General features: G+C 41.5%; 1 protein-coding gene across 6 annotated transcripts in view; it reads right to left on the bottom strand.

Annotated features, from left to right (window-relative positions):
- Positions 1-15,857: 15,857 nt before the first annotated feature.
- Positions 15,858-21,882, bottom strand: part of RASSF2 (Ras association domain family member 2) — a 49,039-nt gene continuing 43,014 nt past the window's right edge. For all 6 annotated transcript variants that reach the window (XM_033839855.2, XM_019941477.3, XM_073792703.1 and 3 more), the window contains 2 exons: positions 20,978-21,075; positions 15,858-19,818 (listed from right to left, as the gene is read on the bottom strand). In XM_033839855.2, coding sequence (XP_033695746.1) covers positions 19,749-19,818; positions 20,978-21,075 — 168 coding nt within the window. In that variant the 3' untranslated portion in view covers positions 15,858-19,748. The remainder of the gene's footprint in view (positions 19,819-20,977; positions 21,076-21,882) is intronic.

The raw sequence follows: 21,882 nt of genomic DNA, 5'->3' as shown, positions 1-21,882 counted from the left end.
AGTTTTCTAAATATTTTAAAGGAATTTAATCCCTGTAGCACCATCATGAGATGGGTCTTAATATTATTCCCATTAAAATGATGAAGAAAGTGGACAGAGAGTAACCCAGGGCTCATAATAGCAGAATGAGGATTCGAACCGGAACAGTCTGGCTCAGAAAGCATCAAAACACACCAGGGATATGTCAAAAGCTTTATGTCCCGAACACTGAGCCCAGCGAAGTTGTCACCAGCAGCCTCTCCACGGTGTGAGGCTCTCTTGCACTCCCAGGATGTGCCTTTCCCTTCACTTTGTGCAAAAAGATATGGGGCTGACACACAAACCAAATAAGGACACAAAGATCAAAGTGTCACTATTTTAAGAATTTTAAAAATTCAATTATTTCAATTGAAATGGAGGTTATAGTCCTGTCTTTTCCTGCCCCACTTTGGAAGCCACTGCTCAGAAGAGGTGGGGGAGTGGGCATAACACAGCGTCGGGACCACCAGAGGGCGCCCTAAACCACCGGCCCTAAAGGGCAAGGGCCTAACCTGTCTGCAGCACTCACGACCTGAACGCCTGTAACGAGGCCATCTGCCGAGTTTGCTTTTCGCATTCTCATTAGCTATCAGGCTCACCCAGTATGAAAGATGGGCCTGTCTTTCTTAGCTCCAAATCCTTCTCGGGGCTGGGCCTGGGATAGGGAGCCTGGCTGTTACTCTCCGCTAATAGCTGGGTAGGGCAATGACAACGAAATCCTCAGGGAGTCACAGAGCTAGGAGGTACCATCAGGGAGCATCGCCTTCACCTGCTGCCTCCACATCTACCACCTCCTGGAGATACGTTTTTAAACACCTTTTTCTTTTTTTTCTTGAATTTTTGAATTTTATTTTATTTATTTTTTTTATACAGCAGGTTCTTATTAGTTATCCATTTTATATATATTAGTGTATACATGTCAATCCCAATCTCCCAATTCATCCCAACCCCCACCCCCCACCCCACGCCACTTTCCCCCCTTGGTGTCCATACGTTTGTTCTCTACATCTGTGTCTCAATTTCTGCCCTGCAAACCGGTTCCTCTGTACCATTTTTCTAGGTTGCACATATATGCGTTGATATATGATATTTGTTTTTCTCTTTCTGACTTACTTCACTCTGTATGACAGTCTCTAGATCCATCCATGTTTCTACAAATAACCCAGTTTCATTGCTTTCTATGGCTGAGTAATATTCCATTGTTTATATGTACCATGACTTCTTCATCCATTTGTCTGTCAATGGGCATTTAGGTTGCTTCCATGTCCTGGCTATTGTAAATAGTGCTGCAATGAACACTGGGGTGCATGTGTGTTTTTGAGTTACGGTTTTCTCTGAGTATATGCCCAGTAGTGGGATTGCTGGGTCATATGGTAATTCTATTTTTAGTTTTTTAAGGAACCTCCATACTGTTCTCCATAGTGGCTGTATCAATTTACATTCCCACCAACAGTGCAGGAGGGTACCCTTTTCTCCACACCCACTCCAGCATTTGTTGTTTGTAGATTTTCTGATGATGGCCATTCTAACTGGTGTGAGGTGATATACCTCATTGTAGTTTTGATTTGCTTTTCTCTAATAATTAGTGATGTTGAGCAGCTTTTCATGTGCTTCTTGGCCATCTGTAAGTCTTCTTTGGAGAAATGTCCATTTAGGTCTTCTGCCCATTTTTGGATTGGGTTGTTTGTTTTTTTAAATATTGAGTTGCATGAGCTGTTTATATATTTTGGAGATTAATCCTTTGTCCATTGATTCTTTTGCAAATATTTTCTCCCATTCTGAGGGTTGTCTTTTGGTCTTGTTTGTGGTTTCCTTTGCTGTGCAAAAACTTTTAAGTTTCATTAGGTCCCATTTGTTTATTTTTGTTTTTATTTCCATTACTCTAGGAAGTGGATCAAAAAAGAACTTGCTGTGATTTATGTCAAAGAGTGTTCTTCCATGTTTTCATTGAAGAGTTTTATAGTGTCCAGTCTTATATTTAGGTCTCTAAACCATTTTGAGTTTCTTTTTGTGTATGGTGTTAGGGAGTGTTCTAATTTCATTCTTTTAGATGTAGCTTTCCAGTTTTCCCAGCACCACTTATTGAAGAGACTGTCTTTTCTCCATTGTATATCCTTGCCTCCTTTGTCATATATTGGTTGACCATAGGTGTGTGGGTTTATCTATGGGCTTTCTATCCTGTTCCATTGATCTATATTTCTGTTTTTGTGCTGGTACCATATTATCTTGATTACTGTAGCTTTGTAGTATAGTCTGAAGTCAGGGAGCCTGATTCCTCCAGCTCCGTTTTTCCCCTCAAGACCACTTTGGCTATTCGGGGTCTTTGGTGTCTCCATACAAATTTTAAGATTTTTTGTTCTAGTTCTATAAAAAATGCCATTGCTAGTTTGAGAGGAATTGCATTGAATCTGTAGACTGCTTGGGGTAGTATAGTCATTTTCACAATGGTGATTCTTCCAATCCAAGAACATGGTATATCTCTCCATCTGTTGGTAACATCTTTAATTTCTTTCATCAGTGTCCTATAGTTTTCTGCATACAGGTCTTTTATCTCCCTAGGTAGGTTTATTCCTAGGTATTTTATTCTTTTTGTTGCAATGGTAAATGGGAGTGTTTCCTTAATTTCTCTTTCAGATATTTCATCATTAGTGTATAGGGATGCAAGAGATCTCTGTGCATTAATTTTGTATCTTGCAACTTTACCAGATTCATTGATCAGCTCTAGTAGTTTTCTGGTGGCATCTTTAGGATTCTCTATGTATAGTATCATGTCATCTGCAAACACTGACAGTCTTACTTCCTCTTTTCCAATTTGTATTCCTTTTATTTCTTTTTCTTCTCTGATTGCCATAGCTAGGACTTCCAACACTATGTTGAATAATAGTGGTGAGAGTGGACCTCCTTGTCTTGTTCCTGATCTTAGAGGAAATGCTTTCAGTTTTTCACCATTGAGAATGATGTTTGCTGTGGGTTTGTCATAAATGGCCTTTATTATGTTGAGGTAGGTTCCCGCTATGCCCACTTTCTGGAGAGTTTTTATCATAAATGGGTGAAAAGCTTTTGAATTTTGTCAAAAGCTTTTCCTGCATCTATTGAGGTGATCATATGGTTTTTCTTCTTCAGTTTGTTAATGTGGTGTATCACATTGAATGATTTGCTTATATTGAAGAATCCTTGCATCCCTGGGGTAAATTCCACTTGATCATGGTGTATGATCCTTTTAATGTGTTGTTGGATTCTGTTTGCTAGTATTTTTTTGAGGATTTTTGCATCTATATTCATCAGTGATATTGGTCTGTAATTTTCTTTTTTAGTAGTCTCTTTGTCTGCTTTTGGTATCAGGGTGCTTGTGGCCTTGTAGAATGAGTTTGGGAGTGTTACTTCCTCTGCAATTTTTTGCAAGAGTTTGAGAAGGATTGGTGTTAGCTCTTCTCTAAATGTTTGATAGAATTCACCTGTGAAGCCATCTGATCCTGGACTTTTGTTTGTTGGAATATTTTTAATCACAGTTTCAATTTCATTACTTGTGATTGGTCTGTTCATATTTTCTATTTCCTCCTGGTTCAGTCTTGGAAGGTTATACCTTTCTAAGAATTTGTCCATTTCTTCCAGGTTGTCCATTTTATTGGCATAGACTTGCTTGTAGTTGTCTCTTAATGCTTTGTATTTCTGCAGTGTCTGTTGTAACTTCTCCTTTTTCATTTCCAATTTTATTGATTTGAGTCCTCTCCCTCTTTTTCTTAATGAGTCTAGCTAATCGTTTATCAATTTTGTTTATCTTCTCAAATAATCAGGTTTTAGTTTGATTGATCTTTGCTACTGTTTTCTTTGTTTCTATTTCATTTATTTCTACTCTGATCTTTATGATTTCTTTCCTTCTACTAACTTTGGGTTTTGTTTGTTCTTCTTTCTCTAGTTCCTTTAGGTGTAAGATTAGATTGTTAATTTGAGATGTTTATTGTTTCTTGAGGTAGGAAACAACAAATGACAATAAAAACACGATGATCCAAAACCTATAGGATGCACCAAAAGCAGTTCTAAGTTCCCTCTTAGAACTGCTTTTGGTGCATCCTATAGGTTTTGGATCATCGTGTTTTTATTGTCATTTGTTTCTAGGTATTTTTTGATTTCCTCTTTGATTTCTTCAGTGATCTCTTGGTTATTTAATAATGTATTGTTTAGCCCTCATGTGTGTGTGTCTTTTACGTTTTTTTCCCTGTAATTGATTTCTATCTCATAGCGTTGTGGTCAGAAAAGATGCTTGATATGATTTCAATTTTATTAAATTTACTGAGGCTTGATTTGTGACCCAAGATGTGATGTATCCTGGAGAATGTTCCATGAGCACTTGAGAAGAAAGTGTAATCTGCTGTTTTTGGATGGAATGTCCTATAAATATTAATTAAATCTATCTGGTCTATTGTGTCATTTAAAGCTTGTGTTTCCTTATTAATTTTCTGTTTGGATGATCTGTCCATTGGTAGAAGTGAGGTGTTAAAATTCCCCACTATTACTGTGGTTACTGTTGATTTCCTCTTTTATAGCTGTTAGCAGTTGCTTTATGTATTGAGGTGCTCCTATGTGGGTGCATATAAATTTATAATTGTTGTATCTTCTTCTTGAATTGATCCCTTGATCATTATGTAGTGTCCTTCCTTGTCTCTTGTAACATTCTTTATTTTAAAGTCTATTTTATGTGATATGAGTATTGCTACTCCAGCTTTCTTTTGATTTCCATTTGCATGGAATATCTTTTTCCATCCCTTCAACTTCAGTCGTGTGTGTCCCTATGTCTGAATTGGGTCTCTTCTAGACAGCATATATATGGGTCTTGTTTTGGTATCTGTTCAGTGAGCCTGTGTCTTTTGGTTGGAGCATTTAATCCATTCACGTTTAAGGTAATTATTGATTTATATGTTCCTGTTACCATTTTCTTAATTGTTTTGGGTTTGTTTTTGTAGGTCCTTTTCTTCTCTTGTTTTTCCCACTTAGAGAAGCTCCTTTAGCATTTGCTGTAGAGCTGGTTTGGTGGTGCTGAATTCCCTTAGCTTTTGCTTGTCTGTAAAGCTTTTGATTTCTCCATCGAATCTGAATGAGATCTTTGCCAGGTAGAGTAATCTTGTTTGTAGGTTCTTCCCTTTCATCACTTTAAATATGTCATGCCACTCCCCTCTGGCTTGTAGAGTTTCTGCTGAGAAATCAGCTGTTAACCTTATGGGAGTTCCCTTGTATGTTATTTGTCACTTTTGCCTTGCTGCTTTCAATAATTTTTCTTTGTCTTAATTTTTGCCCATTTGATTACTATGCTCCTTGGTGTGTTTCTCCTGGGGTTTACCCTGTATGGGACTCTCTGTGCTTCCTGGACTTAGGTGGCTATTTCCTTTCCCGTGTTAGGGAAGTTTTCAACTATAATCTCTTCAAATATTTTCTTGGGTCCTTTCTCTCTCTCTTCTCCTTCTGGGACCACTGTAATGTGAATGCTGTTGTGTTTAATGTTGTCCCAGAGATCTCTTAGGCTGTCTTCATTTCTTTTCATTCTTTTTTCTTTATTCTGTTCTGCAGCAGTGAATTCCACCATTCTCTCTTCCAGGTCACTTATCCATTCTTCTGCCTCAGTTATTCTGCTATTGATTCCTTCTACTGTATTTTTCATTTCAGTTATTGTATTGTTCATCTCTGTGTGTTTATTCTTTAATTCTTCTAGGTTTTTGTTAAATATTTCTTGCATCTTCTCAATCTTTGCCTACATTCTTTCTCCGAGGCCCTGGATCATCTTCACTATCAGTATTCTGAATTCTTTTTCTGGAAGGTTGCCTATCTCCACTTCATTTACTTGTTTTTCTGGGGTTTTATCTTGTTCCTTCATCTGGTACATAGCCTTCTGCCTTTTCATCTTGTCTATCTTTCTGTGAATGTGGTTTTTGTTCCACAGGCTGCAGGATTGTAGTTCTTCTTGCTTCTGCTGTCTGTCCTCTGGTGGATGAGGCTATCTATAAAGACTTTCTTTAATGATTTCAGGGTGAAGCATCTGTCAGTACATTCTGCTTTAAAAAAAACCTCTAACCCACACACTCACACATCATCCGAACCTCTGAGGTTAGTGTGAATGACTTTTTGCTTTGGGACTGCATTTGATCACCCTAACCTTGACTCTCCAAGGTGTCCTCTCAGGCTGAGCAGATGCAGAATGTGGAAGTGGTGAGGCAGAGTGTGAGGTAGAACAGGGGGCTAGCAAGCAAAGCTTCATCTCCTGCTCCCCATCGCTTGCATTACTGCAGGAACCAGTGCTTTCATTACTGCCAGAACCATATATCCCCCCCACACCTCCCCCACACACACACATACACACCCCCAACCCGGGAAAAATTGTCTTCCAGGAAACCGGTCCATGGGGACTGCTGAGGAAAGAGCTCTGACAGGTTCACTCCCCCTAGGCCCAGGGACTAAGAGTGTTATTAACCTCAGCATTACCTGCATCATCTTGTATTCCTTTCCACCAAGGGGAGGGCAATGTCAAATCCCAGAAAATACCCTGGGTGAGTTTGCAGCATTAGAAGTCAGGGTTTTATGCTCATGCAAATAGAAAAGACCAGTCATTAGTTCATTCAGTGCAACAGAGAAGGATGTCTTGACCATGAGGAATAACAGAAGTGAAGGAGACTGAAGAGAGCTCTGTTTTCTGGGAGCTTCCATTTTAGAGGGGGAGACAGACAACATACAAATAAACAAGAAATGTTCTACAGAGCTGAGTGAAGTTGATGAAACAGACAGATAACAAAGCACTGAGGAAAGGTTGTATCTTGATTTGGGATATTGCTACCTGGATGTATACATTTGCCAAAACTCTCTAAGCTGTACATTTAAGATAGGTACATTTCATTGTATGCAGATTTTATCTTAATAAAAAAAACTTTCTTAAATAATGAAAAGAGTGACTGGAGAAGGAAGACATTACTGGGGTGATCAGGATGGCCTCTTTGCAAGGAGACATCTGAGCTGAGACTTGAAAAATGAGAATGAGCTAGAATGAGAATGAGCTAGTTAGCTATGGTAACTATGCAGCCAAGACACTTCAGGAAGAGAAACCCATGTGTTCAAATGGCCCAAGTTGAGAATGTGTTGGTGGCATGAGAAGGAAAGTGTGAGCAAGGGGAGAAGGAGGACAGGTGTGTGAGATGAGCTTAAGGAGGTAGCCAAGGGCTGGTGATGAGGACCTTGAAGACTGTGTAGGAGTTCATTGTAAGTGCAGTTGGAAGCCAGTGGGGGACAGCTTAGAGGAAAGAGAGCTCCCAAGCCTGATGGGCCCCAGGGCCATCTCCAGGCAGAGTCTATGGAAGAGGGAGGAGGAAGCAGCCAAGACGAGAAGCTACCTGAGAACTAATGGTAGGAGTGGCCTGGACAGCAGGTAGGCAACTGGGATCCAAGTTGTCTAGGGTGGGCATTGTGGCCACAGGTGGAAAATACAGCAGGGAACATGCAGGACCTAGACAAGTCAGAAAGATCCAGGTTACTTGGCGGGCTCTGCGGCCTGGAGTGTTCTACAAGTGGGCACCAATGTATGACCCCTGAAATGAGCCCCAGGAACAATTGAAAAAAGAGTCAGAAGAAAAAGGACAAGGCTGAATGTCACAGCAGGAAGGGCACTGCCCAACCACTGGCCTGAGCTCCCTATATGCCCCCTCCTAGGAGTCCACAAGCCATCTTGTGGACACAGCCTAGGAAGTCCAGTGTTCCAGGAAAGAAAAGCCTGGCTGGTCCCTATGGTGCATAAATTAGTCCCTGAGTCTGCAGAGCAAAGGATTTCTCTAATGTGGTTGGGTGACAGAAAACTCAGCAGTGTGTCCCCAAAATGCCTGCAGTCATTATTTCTGTCTGGCAGATACCTTTGCGTTGTCAGCTGTGTTCTTTGAGGAGAATGAAGGAAATCACCTCAAAGTTGCCCCCGAAAACCTAAATAACCTGGACTACTTAGAGAAAGAAAACCTAAGCTGAATATCTGAGATGGGGCCATCTGTTGTAATCTGAGAATGGAGGCAACCTCACCAGGGTGAAACAAGTTGGAGCTAACTGCTTGGGCCGGAGCAAGAAAATAGAAGGGCAATTTCAGCATTTCATTCAGGCTTGCAAAGAGAAGGGCTCCTCCGCTGGGACACACTGTCTTTCCAGAGATGAAAACACCCTCTTTCTCATCTCTCTGTGTCTGGGGTCTTAATTGATTCTAGTGTTAAATGAATGACAGAGGAAAAGAACCAAAGCTTCCTCAGTTCACTAATTGCTTTGGGAATTACCCATAATTTTTTGGTGGCCTTGAGATGGCCTAGAAGAAGGGAATGAGCTTTGAGACGTGTGGGTGCTGGGAGCTGTGGATCTGGGGTCAGCCTTGCCTTGGTCTTGTTTCTCTTATCTTTGTTTTTCATGGCTGGGCAGTGTTCCAGGCTTCAAAGTTATGCATTTTCTTGTCTGCTAAACAGGGTCATACAACCGACTGTGGGCATCATTTTTTTCTAACTTCACTTTTTCCAAAGCAGTCCAGGCTTTCCATAGTGTAGTAGGTTGAAAATTCCCCCCAAAATATAAGGTCCTGATCCCTGGAACCTATAAATGTTATCTTATATGGAAAAAAGATCTTTGCAAATGTGATTAAGTTAAGGATTTTGAAAGGGGGAAATTATGGTGAAATATTTATGTGGGCCCTAGATAAATTCCTGGAATGGAGGAGAAATGGATGCCCTTTCTATTTAGGGCATCCAGGAAATTGCAAGATGAAGAAATGCAGAAACAAGTTTACAAAAGTGTGGAATAGCTTAAATATTTACATCTAACAAATTGTCACTTTTTTCTTTTTTTTACCTTGAGAATAGGAAGCATGTATTTCTTTTTTTATTGGAGTACAATTGCTTTACAACGTTGTGTTAGTTTCTACTGTACAGTGAACTGAATCAGCTATATGCATACATATATCCCTACAACAACTTCATGTAGCAGACATTGTTCGTATCGCCTGCTATTTCTGTGTACATACACCTGACCACTAACAGCCAGCACCTGTGTCCCTTGGCCACCAGAGTCTGTTCTGCCTGTGTACACTGCAAGCCAGATATGCTGGGGAATTAATGGATCCCCCTCTCCCAAGAGCAGCCCCCTACCAATGCCTGATGAAAGTTGGTGTATAAATACCCCAGCTCTCTCACCCTTCAGTGGGAGAACTCTGAGGTGTGCTCTACCCTGGCTCCCAGAGGTCTGCTGTGGGATTGAGCTGTAGTTGCCCATAGTGGTAACTTAACTGATAACGCAGCCTATATTGGCTTCCTTCCCTTCCCCACTCCACTTCCAGTCTTTCTTGGAATCACCTCCCAAATAAACTTCTAGTCCTCAAATCCAGGACTTAGAGTCGCCTTCTGGAGGAACCCAAACTAAGACATTATTGTATATCATCTAGTGATAGTGTTAAAAGCGTATATTTAAGGCCCTGCATTAATTTGAGCATGAGCCAAATGGCCCTGCTGGTCCTGGTGGAAGCTCCAGATAGGAGGTAGAGCCTTAACTCTGGGTATGACAGGTCAAAGCAGACCCAAGCCATTGGTTTGAAGATGCTAGAATGTGTAACCAGTATGGAAAGAGTCACTGGTGTGAAAAGGACCACATGGGCCTCTGGTCAGTCATGTAGCCAGATGCCTACAAGCATCTCTCTACAGATGCCTCTTGTAGAGAAGAGGCACTCCCCTGCTCAGGCCTCAGGAGAGAATGATGTTCTGCTTCCTCCCCACCTTCCAGGGCCCTGGGGCACCCAGGTGCCTAGCTGAGCGGGATGGGTTGTATCCTATTGGATAAGGGCTTGCACTTCAGCCACCACAGCTGGAATGGTGGAGATGCAGGTGCAATGATAGTAGCAATGGGATGAATCATAACTTTATTCCAGGGAGGAGGTGAGTCATTGGGACTGGGGTAATCAGAGTCTGGAGAGGCCATCCATAAAGTGTCTGCTCCATTGCCTGTTAGGGTTTAGGATTGCTGACTCATTAATGTCAAGTTTATTAGAGTTGTTAGCATTAATGTCACTGAGACTGGGAAAGTCAGGCTCAATAGATCTAGGCTCCATTGAAACTGTTTCAGGTTAATTTGGGTTTGGGATAATTTTGGGTCAATTAGAATTGTTTAGGGAATCTGGAATTTAAGTGTATTTAGGATTTCTTGGGTTTTTTATGGCCTTTTGGACTGAAAGGGTTTAGAGTCATTTAAAGCAAATTTGGATTTTAAAGGTGCTATAGGGAGGTGTAAGGTTTAAAATCTTTTACAGTCTATTGTGATCCTTAGGGTCATGTAGAGCTGTTTGAGTTAGTTTAGGGTCACATGGGATAATTTGGGGCTTAGGATTTTAAGCATCATTTAAGAAACCTGAGGATGTTTAGTGCTGCTTAGGATTTAGGGTCTAGTTTTGTTTAGGATCTTTGAGGACATTTCAGAATGTAGGGTTGTTTTAGTTTTCTTAGGATCCTTTGGGGCCATCCAGGTTTATGTGACTTCTCTCCTTGTTGTTCAGAGTGTGATTTGTGAACCAGCAACAATGGCATCCCCTGAGAGTTTGATAGTAAGACAGGGTCTCAAGCCCCACCTCAGATCTACAGAATCAACATCTTAACAAGATTCCCTCAAGAAGGCCTCTCTTCTAGCACAGTGCAGGGTCATGTGGGACCATTGCCAGTCATTAGAGCTTTAGGGTTTTTAGACACATTAGCCATTGGGTCATTGAAATTATTGGATTCTTTAAAGTCCTTAGAATTAGGGTCATTTTCATCATTCAGGGTATTTTATGTATTTAGAGTTAGGATCATTTAGGAGGCAAAATATTGAAGGTCTTCTAGATATTTCCAGTGTTTAGCTTCTACTTGGATTGCTTAGAGTTTTGAAGGATGTTTTATATCATTTGGCATCATTTAAAGTCATTGACATTCACTTAGGGCTTAAGTCATTTTGAGTAATTTACTTCTCTTCAGGATCTTCAAGATTATTTGAAGTCTTAGGCCATTTCAGGTATTTAGGATCACCAAGGGTTTAGGATCATTTGCAGTAATTTATGGTCCATTTGCAGTGATTTGTGGCCCATCGGATAGTTTGGGATGTTCCAAAGTCATTTTAGGGAGTTCCCTAGTGGCCTAGTGCTTAGAATTTCAGGCTTTCACTGCCATGGCCATGAGGCACAGCCAGAAGCAAAGAAAAGAAAAGTCATTTTAAGAGGGATTATAGTGATTGTGATAAAGAATTTGGGTCAAGACCTTGAGGTTGTTAACCTTGGTGGTCTTCGCATTTTGAGGTCTTTGTGTTTGGGGTACATCTGGATATTCATTTGTTCATTGCACAAATATTATCAAGGTGCCTACCAAGAGTCATGTCCTACTCTGGGTGTTGAGGTTACCCTCATAGAGTTTGGGTTCTAGTGGAGAAAATAAATAAATCAACGATGCCACCTGAAGTTCAAAACCACTGGCATGGAATTTACAAGGATCTTCAGGATCCTCGAGTTTTTCTAGGGTGGGGAGATTCTAAGGGCATTTTAGGATCACTTAGGATCATTTGAGTTATTTTAGTATTATTTATTGTTGGAAGAGTGTGCATATGTTTTTAGGGTGCTGGTAGATACCTGATTAAATTTATCAATTTGTTTGATAATTATCTGAGTCACTCCAGGAAGAATCTTCAATGCCACTATCCCCAGACATTATCTTCCCTAAAGCCCTTGGGAAAAGTACTTTGAGGGAATGTAGGTCAAACTTCCTGGCTCAGACCTCCAGGTGCATGAGACAGGATCGGGAAATAGGGAGTGTCCTGTGTGCTAGAGTGGGGTGAAGCATACATTTATCCAGAATCTACCATAAAAGGCTTTGATTAGCCAAGCAGGCCTTGCTTCTGGTACCCAATTCTTAATAAAGAGAACTTCAGAATGTGAGAAACTGAAAGCAGAGCAATCTGATGGTATATTCTGGTGAACCTCAGGTTTCCAGAATTCATGATAGGCATTTTTTTTCTCCTTTTGAAAGCTTTTGCTTGTCCAGTTCCTGAAAGGAGCATTGAGAGTACAATTAGAAAGTGAGTTTGGTGTCCAGTGTGACTGAGACTAAACACAGGGAGCTCCTGAGTTTCTTACAAGGAGACTCCATCCTTCAGCACAGTCAAGACATCAGAGTGGCTGGTTTTCTCAAAGACCTTAGAACTATGGATGTGATCTTTCCATTCTGGTGTCTGTATGTGTGTGTGTGTGGTGCGTGTACATCGCACACACACACACACATATATGGTTTTGGCATATAGAGACTGCATTTCAGTTGCACGATGGGCCTCGTGTTACAACGGGATTTTGAAGTCTTGTGCTTAGAGAAAACTGACACTGGCAGGGAGATGAGAGCCTAGCTGGCTTTAATCCTCTGGCCATTGTTTTCATTGTTTTGTGTTTTTACATTTACATGTGCTTTTGGACACACTAAACAGGAAATTTTAATCCAAAAGCCAATGTAGGGAATTCCCTGGCAGTCCAGTGGTTAGGACTCTGAGCTTCCACTACAGGGGGCATGGGTTGCATCCTTGGTAGGGGAACAGAGATCCCCCAAGCCATGTGCCGTCAAAAAAAAAAAAAAAAAATCCAATAAAGAAAACATAATCTCACCACTCCAAGGTAACTTTTTCAATAGGCTTTTATATATAGGCCTGCAATCATACTGAACATGCAATTTTATTCACTTTATGTAATGTTTTCCAATGTTTCTAAATAAATGTATAATTATACTTTTAATGGCTGCATAATACCCATGTTTATGGTTTTTATTTTACCTGCAGCATTATCACAGAAGGAAAGAAGAAAGAAAGAAATAGTCCTACTCGGCTTTGGCTTTTTTTTGATTGAGGTATACCTACTTGGTTTTTTATTGGGATTAATTAGATCAATTTGAAGAGAGTTGCTATCTTTCCAATTCATAAATGAAGTATACCTTTCCATTTTTAAATTTTATTTTATGATCTTTTATTGCTGATACATAGAAATAAAATTAATTTGTATATAGTCACATTGTTTTAGCAACTTTGTAAAATCAATTTATTGTTTCTAATAACTTCTCTCTAGATTATTATGACCACTTTAAATTCAACTTTTATTTGTTGGTTTCTTTTAATGGGTCATGGATGTTGTAGTTTGCTCTTTTTGCTTAGTTAACTTAAGGGTTTTGGCCAAACTACTTATATTAATTTTTGTGATGACTCATGTTATTGCCAAAATTTGGTGAAGGAACTTTTTAAGTTAAACAATACATTACATTTCTGTAAGTATGTCCCTTGCCTTTAAAAATCTTTCTTTGGGGTCATTTTGGATTCCAGGCTTTTTATGGCCCCAGACATTCAATATTGGCTATGTGTGGGAGTTCTCATCAGCATTTTGTTCCTGAAATTACACTCCAGACATCTCTGAGACATAATTATTCCCATTAGTAAGACAGCCCACGCTGTCCTGTTCCTTCTGATCCAAGCTTTGGCACAAGCTACCCTCCGGGAGCCCAGGTTTCTCTCAGTGGAGGATATTTTAAGAGACCCAAATATAGGTGCTGCTGATCCCTTAGATGGTTCTGCAGACACGGGTAGTGTGACATTCAAAGTCACAAGTTAGTGCTAATGTACCCAGTTTTAAAACTCCAAAAGAAAAAAGGATTTTGCTCTAATGCAAGAACATTTAAATCAGCATTATCAAAACAGTGACATATAAAATATCCATATTATATTCTGCCTTCCACCGAAACATCGGTTTAGATTTCAGTTCTAGCCTAAAGCTTAAACTTAACATTTAAATTCCAAATTACAGCTTTTCTTAAAAATCTCACATATTAAAATTGTGATAAGCTGCCTTTTGGCCAATGCATAGAGCGACCATATATATCATCCACAATGGGACATTTTGAGAGCAAAAGGGGGTGCTATTAATAGTTACACTAGAGCAACAGACATAAATTGGAATTGTCCTGAGCAAACCAGGACTTACAGCCCCTACCAATGAGCCCATAGTTTTAAAACTTCTAAACTTATGTACTTAAAAAGTATATATTTATAAGGTATTATTTCTATAAAGTTAATTTACATAGTTATTGTTATATAATTACATACTTAAATAAAAGTAATCATTTTTATTTTGTTTGGTTGGGTTTTTTTCTCCCCTGCATTCCCCCCACTTCCTGTTTTTCTTGGTTTTAAAATGAAAAGAGCAATGTCAATTTTATCCAAGTTCAATTTTCAGTAGGTTTGCTTGCATCTAAAGCATTCCAGCAAAACCTACTCAAATGTATTCAGAACTTTAAAGTCTGGTGCTCACAGCAAACTCCATTCAGTAAGAGCTTCATTACCTAAAATGGATACCAATAAATTATTTCATAAAATCTGTTTTCATAAGGCAAGACAAAAACTGCCGACTCCTTTGGCAGCGGCTATTAGTATTTGTTGGGTGACTTCAGGCACTCTTAAATTCTATAAAGTTTACTGCCTGATTTGGGGTCTTGGTGGGGCCCCAAACAGACCATTTATCTTTTGTTTATGTTGCCTACATCCAAATACTGTACAGTACAAAAACCTCACTGCCTTGGAAGTGTTACCTTGGAAGTGTCTCCTCATCTATTTCACTTAGTTTAGTTAATTCAGCACCTAAAAAGCTACTGCTTGGAGTGAAAACTCTAAATGTAAGAAATCAAAACAACAATTAAAGGGGAACCACCATTATCCAAACTTTTCTCTCTTTTTAAGTACCTATAAGCATTGTTCGGCAGCATTGATAAAAATCTTGTCTTGGTTGCTACCTTTTTCTAGAGGCCAAATTATGTTGGTCACTCTTTATGCTCCATGGCCAGATTTCCTAGAAAGACAACTGTCAATCACATATTTAAATGTTATGAACCAGCCACACAACGTCTCTCTGTGTTTGTTAGAGTTCTCCAGAGAAACAGAACCAATAGGATGGAGAGAGATGATAGATAGATAGATGATAGATAGATAGATAGATAGATAGATGATAGGGATCTACTTTAAGGAACTGGTTCATGCAATTGTGAGAGCTGGGAAGTCCAAAATCTGAAGGGTAGGCTGGCAATCTGGAGGCCCAGAGAAGAGCCAATGTTGCAGCTGAAGACCAAAGGCAGACTGGAGGCAGAATTCCCTCTCCCTCAGGTGAGTCAGTGTTTTTCTGTTACAGCCTTCAATTGATTGGATGAGGCCCACCCACATTATGGAGGGTAATTTGCTTTACTCAAAGTCTATTGACTTAAATGTTACTCTCATCTAAAAACACCATCACAGCAACACCCAGACTAGTGTTTGACCAAATATCTGGGTACCATGACCTAGCCAAGTTGCACATAAAATTAACCATCACGCTTGTCTCACACCATAGCGTGGAACTTGGGCCCTAGTCTAAAGGTCTTAGGCTTGGCAACCCCTGGGGGGTTGTGCCTCCAACAGAGGCAAGCCCAGGTCCCCAAACCCTGACAGTGGCTTGGTCATTTTACAGATGAGGAAACCAAGTCCTAGAAAAAGGTTCAGTGAATTGGCCCCAACGAGCCAAGGGTAGAGTTAGGACAAAAATCCAGCCTCACTGAATAGCTGTCCGCAGCTGTTTCTACAATTCTTGGCTCCACCAGGGCCTGAACTCAAGATTCAAAGGGAATTTTCTCATTTCACTTCCTTTTTGGAACATTAGAACCAAGTCAGAGTGCCAGTCAAACCATAAACTCTGAAAAGAAAATCAAAGCGTCTCCTGGATGCACCTTCACTTTCCCATCCCCAACCCTCCTGTAATGCAGCGGACACGCACACACCTGTCCGCCGGGGACTTCTCTTTGAAAGTGCTTTATTCAACAAGATCTAAGTCAGGTGCTTTAAAACATATCAAAATGTTACAGAAATTCACAGCTCCCTACTGAGGACTTGCCAAGTTACATTAAGATACCTAAACACATCAGTTTATAACTTCAGAACCAAACATTGAACGAGGTCATGTACCATTGCTCGAAAAGCAAGTTATGATTAAGAAGAAAGATACTTCACAAAGCTAAATCAAGTGAGGAAACCCTTAAGAAACACTAGCAGTAACACACCAGGAACCATCAGCCTGGGAAACAGGTCTGCAATCGCCGGGGAGACTCCACAGGAAAACTGAGGCTCTCCTTTCACAGCTTGCCCATGTCTGGTGCCTGGCTATAACACAGGGGGCGCTGTGACCTCCCATGACAGGGTAAACACTGTCAATTCCCTCTGAAAGAAGGGGTGCCACATTTGTCTTTATTTTTACCTCTCTAGGAGATCATTCTTCATCTCATCTGCCTCCAACAAGACTTTGTGTAAAACAATTTTCAGAGGCTTGACTCGAGAATCTGTACTGCTGCAACAGGTGTTCAAGGAGATCTCTGCCTCCTACCTTGGCCCTCACATCATGGTTTTGTCACTATGAGGCACTGGAATTCCTTTGTTCATATAGGAATTTCTCTTGGAGATGTATCTATGGCACCATGTTCTCTGTGCTACAGAGCTTTGAAATAGTTTTATTTTTTAAAGAGAGCTTCTCTTTCCTTAAGAGAGCTTCCTGCTTTTCTCTGGTCCATTTCTCCTTCCAACCTCCTAACACTGAAATAACAGCCCAACTCCAAAGAAAAGAATTCTTGCCAAGACATGTTTGCATCTGAGAACAAAGTTTGTTTCTTGAGTGTTTTTGTTTGTTTATTTTGGTCTTTATATCCTAAAGTCTTATCTACAGAGATAAAATGTCTTTATCTGGAGGTCCCTAGGAGAGAGTATTGTTTTCTTTCTGGTAGAGAGGAGGGAAGGGTGAAAATATTTCTCCTTGAAGTCTCAGACCAAAACCTCAACCTCAGGGCTCAGCATTTGTCACAGGGGTAGGTGGCTAATCCGAGATTCTTCCACCTCAACCTCAACTCACAAAGTCCACAAGTCTGGAGACCAGTGTACACATTCCTCACCAGTTTGCACAGGCAAACCTATTGTTTGTGCTTTTCAATCCCTCCCCAAGGTAACCACTCCCCCCCACCACAAAATTTAACTCCTCACCTTCCCACTAATGTGATGACTAAGAATGTGACCTTGTGCTTAATTCCATCATCACCAGGGGGACTGGATCCCCTTCCCAACGATAAACTCAGGTTTTTCCTTCATTTGATCACCTTGTAACATAAGCCCCTGGAAAAAGACTCAGATGTGGCTATGCCGCTTTTCACAAGTGAGGAAAAACCCTGTAAATTGGCCTTTTTGTTCTTCGCACGATTTCAGGTTCATTGCACACAATTACATAAACCCACACAAATCAGTCCAGGAGTTCAAAGCTGCAAGGCCATGTGATACCAGTGAGAAAATCCAGCTCCACATCACAGCAGAGGGTCTCTATTTCAGTTGCTGCTATTTCAAAGAACCTTTCCAAAATTCCTGACTGGGTCATTAGTACGTGAGAAATGATTTCTAAACAGGGTGAGCCAAAATGGAAAAGTGCGGCCTGCATTAAGTGGAATGTATCATGTAAGATGCGATTTCCCCTCAATTCCATCCCAACCCCCCATCTTTAAAAAGCCAAGTCTACCTCAGTATCACTTTCTGAGAAAGTGATCTGGCAAATCTGACATTTTGCAACACTCCCATATTTACCACTATCATATTGCTAGTGCAAATTAAAGAGAACTTTGATAAACCAAAAATGGCTGTCCAATAAAAGTTAGCCATTAGTAATTTGCTTTGTGGAAAATTTTTTCCCTAGCCACTCAAGGAAGATTACTGGGGCCAACAAAGGCTTTGAACATTCAAAATAAAAATAACCGGAAGAAAATTTTCCAAGTCATTTCTCAAATGCAAAACTCAGGAAGTATGTTTGCATTCACAAAACTGCCCTTTCCCATCTGTAACAAAGGAAGCCTCTCCTCGGGCCCCCATTTTTTTCTGTGCATTTTGCAGAAGCCCACTGAGGTGTATGATTGAGGCTAAGGCCCTCCAGATTTCCAGTCCATCCCCCACAGGGCTGGTGGCTCTCCCCACAGAGGAGGTAAGCTTGCTAAGAGATCCTCAGCAAAATGCCAGGTAGCAGCATGCCATCCTTTTGAAAGTTAACAGTGAGACTACATGGAAGCCACAGGGGCAGGTAGGGGGCAAGGGTGCCTGGGCAGGAACAGCTCTGCTGCAAAGGTCCACTGTCCTTGCAGGCACGGATCAGTGGCTCTTCTTTCCTCAACTGCCCAGCTCTCCAAACCTTCTTTGGAGAAGAGGTGGAGAACAGATGGGGAGCTTCCCTACCACAACAAGGCTCAGTGTTAAGAGCTTCTGGCCTTGCTTGGTTGACCTCCACAGCCAGGCACCTGCTCCAAGCATCTATCTGTTGCTCTTCAAACAGTATCCGTTGTACTGGAGCTGAGCTACCTGGTGATCTTACCAATGGGGGCCCAGAAGGACAGACTCTTCCTGCCCTTCCCCCTCCATTGGAATCTCTCTAAAGATCACCCAGGTGGCTGCTCAGAGAAGCTGAGAGAGAAGCTCCATCCTATCTACACACTCTCATGGGGCAGCCCAAGAAGTATCCCTTAACCCCACACTTGGTCAGTAGCAGGACAAGTCTTCATTCTTAGAGTCCATCTCCACACACGACGTGAGGGCAACTTGCAAAAATCCAGTGGTTGTAAAGTATTAAGCCTTGACTTTGCAAACGCAGGGCCTCAGCTCCAAGTGCAAGAAGACCACTGGATATGAAAATGGGCTGGGTTTACAGGCACCTGTCATTCTGCGAGGAGCCTCTACATTTCTCTAAGGAGGGAAACTTCCCAGCCATACAAGACCAGGCGCCATGTACAAACCAGTGAGGCCTGTTTCATAAGATACTTCTTTCAACTCAGGGAGGCCCCAAAGAGTTGGGGTCATCAGCTTGGCATGCTGAGACAAACATCAGGCTCCCCTGTCTCCTAGAGGTAGCCAGGGAGGTGGGGGCGGAGGCAGAATCCATTCTTTACTGGCATCCACACAGACCATCACATATGTCCTTGTTATTTAAAACAATTGAAGTTTCCAGTGTAAAAACCTGTGGGCTTATTGCATCTACCCCACTGATGGTTTATCTTTTTCTTTCCATCAGAACTGCCCCAAGGGCATGGTTTGTTAATTAATTTGTTAACTGCCAAGGATCTCACACTTGCAGATCCTTCCTAGGGATACAGGGAGAGTATCTATTAACATAAAAATACCCCAAATGGTGAGTTTGCTGGGCCCACTTCCCCTTCTAAACACAAGCAGACATGTATGGCTGCTCCCTGGCACTTGAGGGGAGAAATCTTTTCTTCAACCTAAAACCCCTCAGATCGGTGACTCCTCCGATTTTCCTGCCCACAAGCAGAATATCTGCCAGCCTCATAGCACCTGTGCTGGCTGCTTGGAATTGAATTGCATGTGAATATATCATGTGGGCATGTGGATATGTACCATGTGCACACACACGTGCACACACACATTTTGGGTTCTTCTTATAATAAAAATGGAAAGTCCTCGTGAGTAAAGGAAAGGAGCAGGGAAAAAAAGGTCAGGGAGTTAGTTGTCTGCTGGCTTCTCCATGGTGGTTTGGGAGCTGGAAAGGTTTGCATTTAAACGTTTCCATGGAAGGCGCCCAGCTTCCTGTGAGTCTTCTCAGGTCAACAATGCCCTCCACGGCGTCTGGATCCCCTCCCTGTGGCTCAGATTGTTGCTGGGGTCTCGGCTATCTCCTCCAGCCTCTGCCGAATCATTAGCCGGAGCACGGTGTACCTGGGGACAGAACAGCTTCGGTGGAGAGCAGAAAGCAACACACTCCTTCTCATGACCCTCCCCCATCACTTGGGTCACAGTGTGGGCCAAGTGTCCCAACCCTTTGCTTCTCTCACTGGCCCACTCTTGAACCACTTCGTTACTTGTGTTCATTTCCACAACAGGATGAAAGGGACTGAAGAGGCTCACACCAAGCTAATTATTTTACTATGATTAAAAAGTCTGGGGAAGAAGAATGAGAAGGTGAAATAACAAGAACAGCAATAGGGATTCCCTTTGCTGAGTGTTTACTCTGCTCAAGGCACTATGCATAGAGTATCATATAATCCTCACCTAGGCTGGACCATATGAAATTGCCATTACTTTTACCACTTTGGGGGAGCCTACAAAAATGACAACTTCATAAGGTTCAATCTAATATCAGTATCTGCATTTTGCCAAAGACACTATAGCAACTACCAGGCATGGAGGTCCATGGCTTAGTGGTGAGTATGGTTTTTTCATCCCTTCCCTGAATTATGGTAATTCAGATACTGGAGTGGGCACTGTTAATGCAGGGCTAACGTGGCTTTGCACTGCACAGCAAAACTATTTTTAAAGTTTGGCACATAGTAAGTGTTCAATAAATGTTAACTGCTATCATATTATTATCATCAACACAGAAAATGTAGCATTGACTTTAGAGGCAAAAAAATCAATTTTTCTGCCATATCTATGAAACGCAGCTCTACTTTATGACTAAACATGACCAAAAAATAACAAAATCCTCCCCAGAACGAAGTTTTAGTACTGGACTTTTCAACCCAAATGCAATTTCCAGAAGAGAAATGTTAAAAAGGGAGAAAGGATGTGAGGAAGGGATTTTAGGGTTACTCTGCTTAAATTTCCACTGCCGAGACAACCTTCCTGAAATCCTTGGAACAATTTTATGTCCCACATCAAAATGAGAAGTTGAACGAGAAGCAGAACGACCAACACACCGATGTTTCAAGTCCCCACCTGAGATCTGAGATCTGGCATTGTCAATGGGAAGCCCCCTGAACACAGTCCCAGGCCCAGACGGCAGCTCCTCACAGCCCCTGCAAGGTTCCTGAACAGAGACTCTTCTCACTGAGGCCTCAGGAGAAACCCAACCAGCCACCCCAGGGGCTATGCTTACTTGCGCATCAGCTTCTTTACTTCCCGATCTTCTTCCTCTTGGAGCTTCTGAATGAAGCTTTTAAGGACAGGCATCTCAAACTTTATATACTGAGCCACCTGGGGAGAAAAAAGTAAGTCTGGGGTGCAAGACCCCTCCCAGCACTATTCTAATTTTTTTTGGCATCTCTCTCATATAAGGCACAAAGCCTTGGGAAATCTATTTCTGCACTAATCCGGGATTTCTTTAAAGGCAGGAGCCAAGCCTCATTCTTCTCAAGGCTGGTATAGAGTCTATGATGAAGATCACTTCATTTACATGATAACTTCATCTCATAACTTCTCATTTTTCATCTCATGTATCCAATCCATGAGAGGTGATGTCAAACATAGAAAAGCACTTTCTCTTGTCAGGCATGCGGAGAAGACTAGAACACATAATATTCAATAAACCTCTCTGCTCTCCCCTAAGAGAAATTAAGGAACCACGGCTCAGAATGATGATTTGTGCCTCAAGGCTCAAACAGGCATCCAAATGTGAACTGCCTCCTGAGAGGCTATAAGCCTGGGGGTGGCTCCCAGGTGAGCTGAAGTTAAGCAGCCACTCTTCCTCCCTCACCAGAACCCTCACCCTGTTCTACCAACTCTTCTCTGTGGGAGAAGTATGTTTCTTCACGCTGTTAATGGTGGGCTCAGCTATGTGACTTGCTCTGGCCAATGGAATGGGTGTGTGGATGTGATATACATAAAATCCAGGTGGGGGCTTCAAAGGAGCTTACATGGTTTCTTGCATTCCAGCCATCTGCCATGAGAAGCATACCTAGGTAGCCACTGCCTCTTACCCTCGGTCTCTGAATAAGACATGCAATGTCTACCTGAACTGAACCCATAATCTAAAGCAGAACCGCTGCTACCAGCCTACAGAAT

The sequence above is a fragment of the Tursiops truncatus genome, chromosome 15 (genome assembly GCF_011762595.2).
Source record: "Tursiops truncatus isolate mTurTru1 chromosome 15, mTurTru1.mat.Y, whole genome shotgun sequence".
NCBI lineage: Eukaryota > Metazoa > Chordata > Mammalia > Artiodactyla > Delphinidae > Tursiops > Tursiops truncatus.
This window is presented reverse-complemented; position numbering and strand designations above follow the sequence as displayed.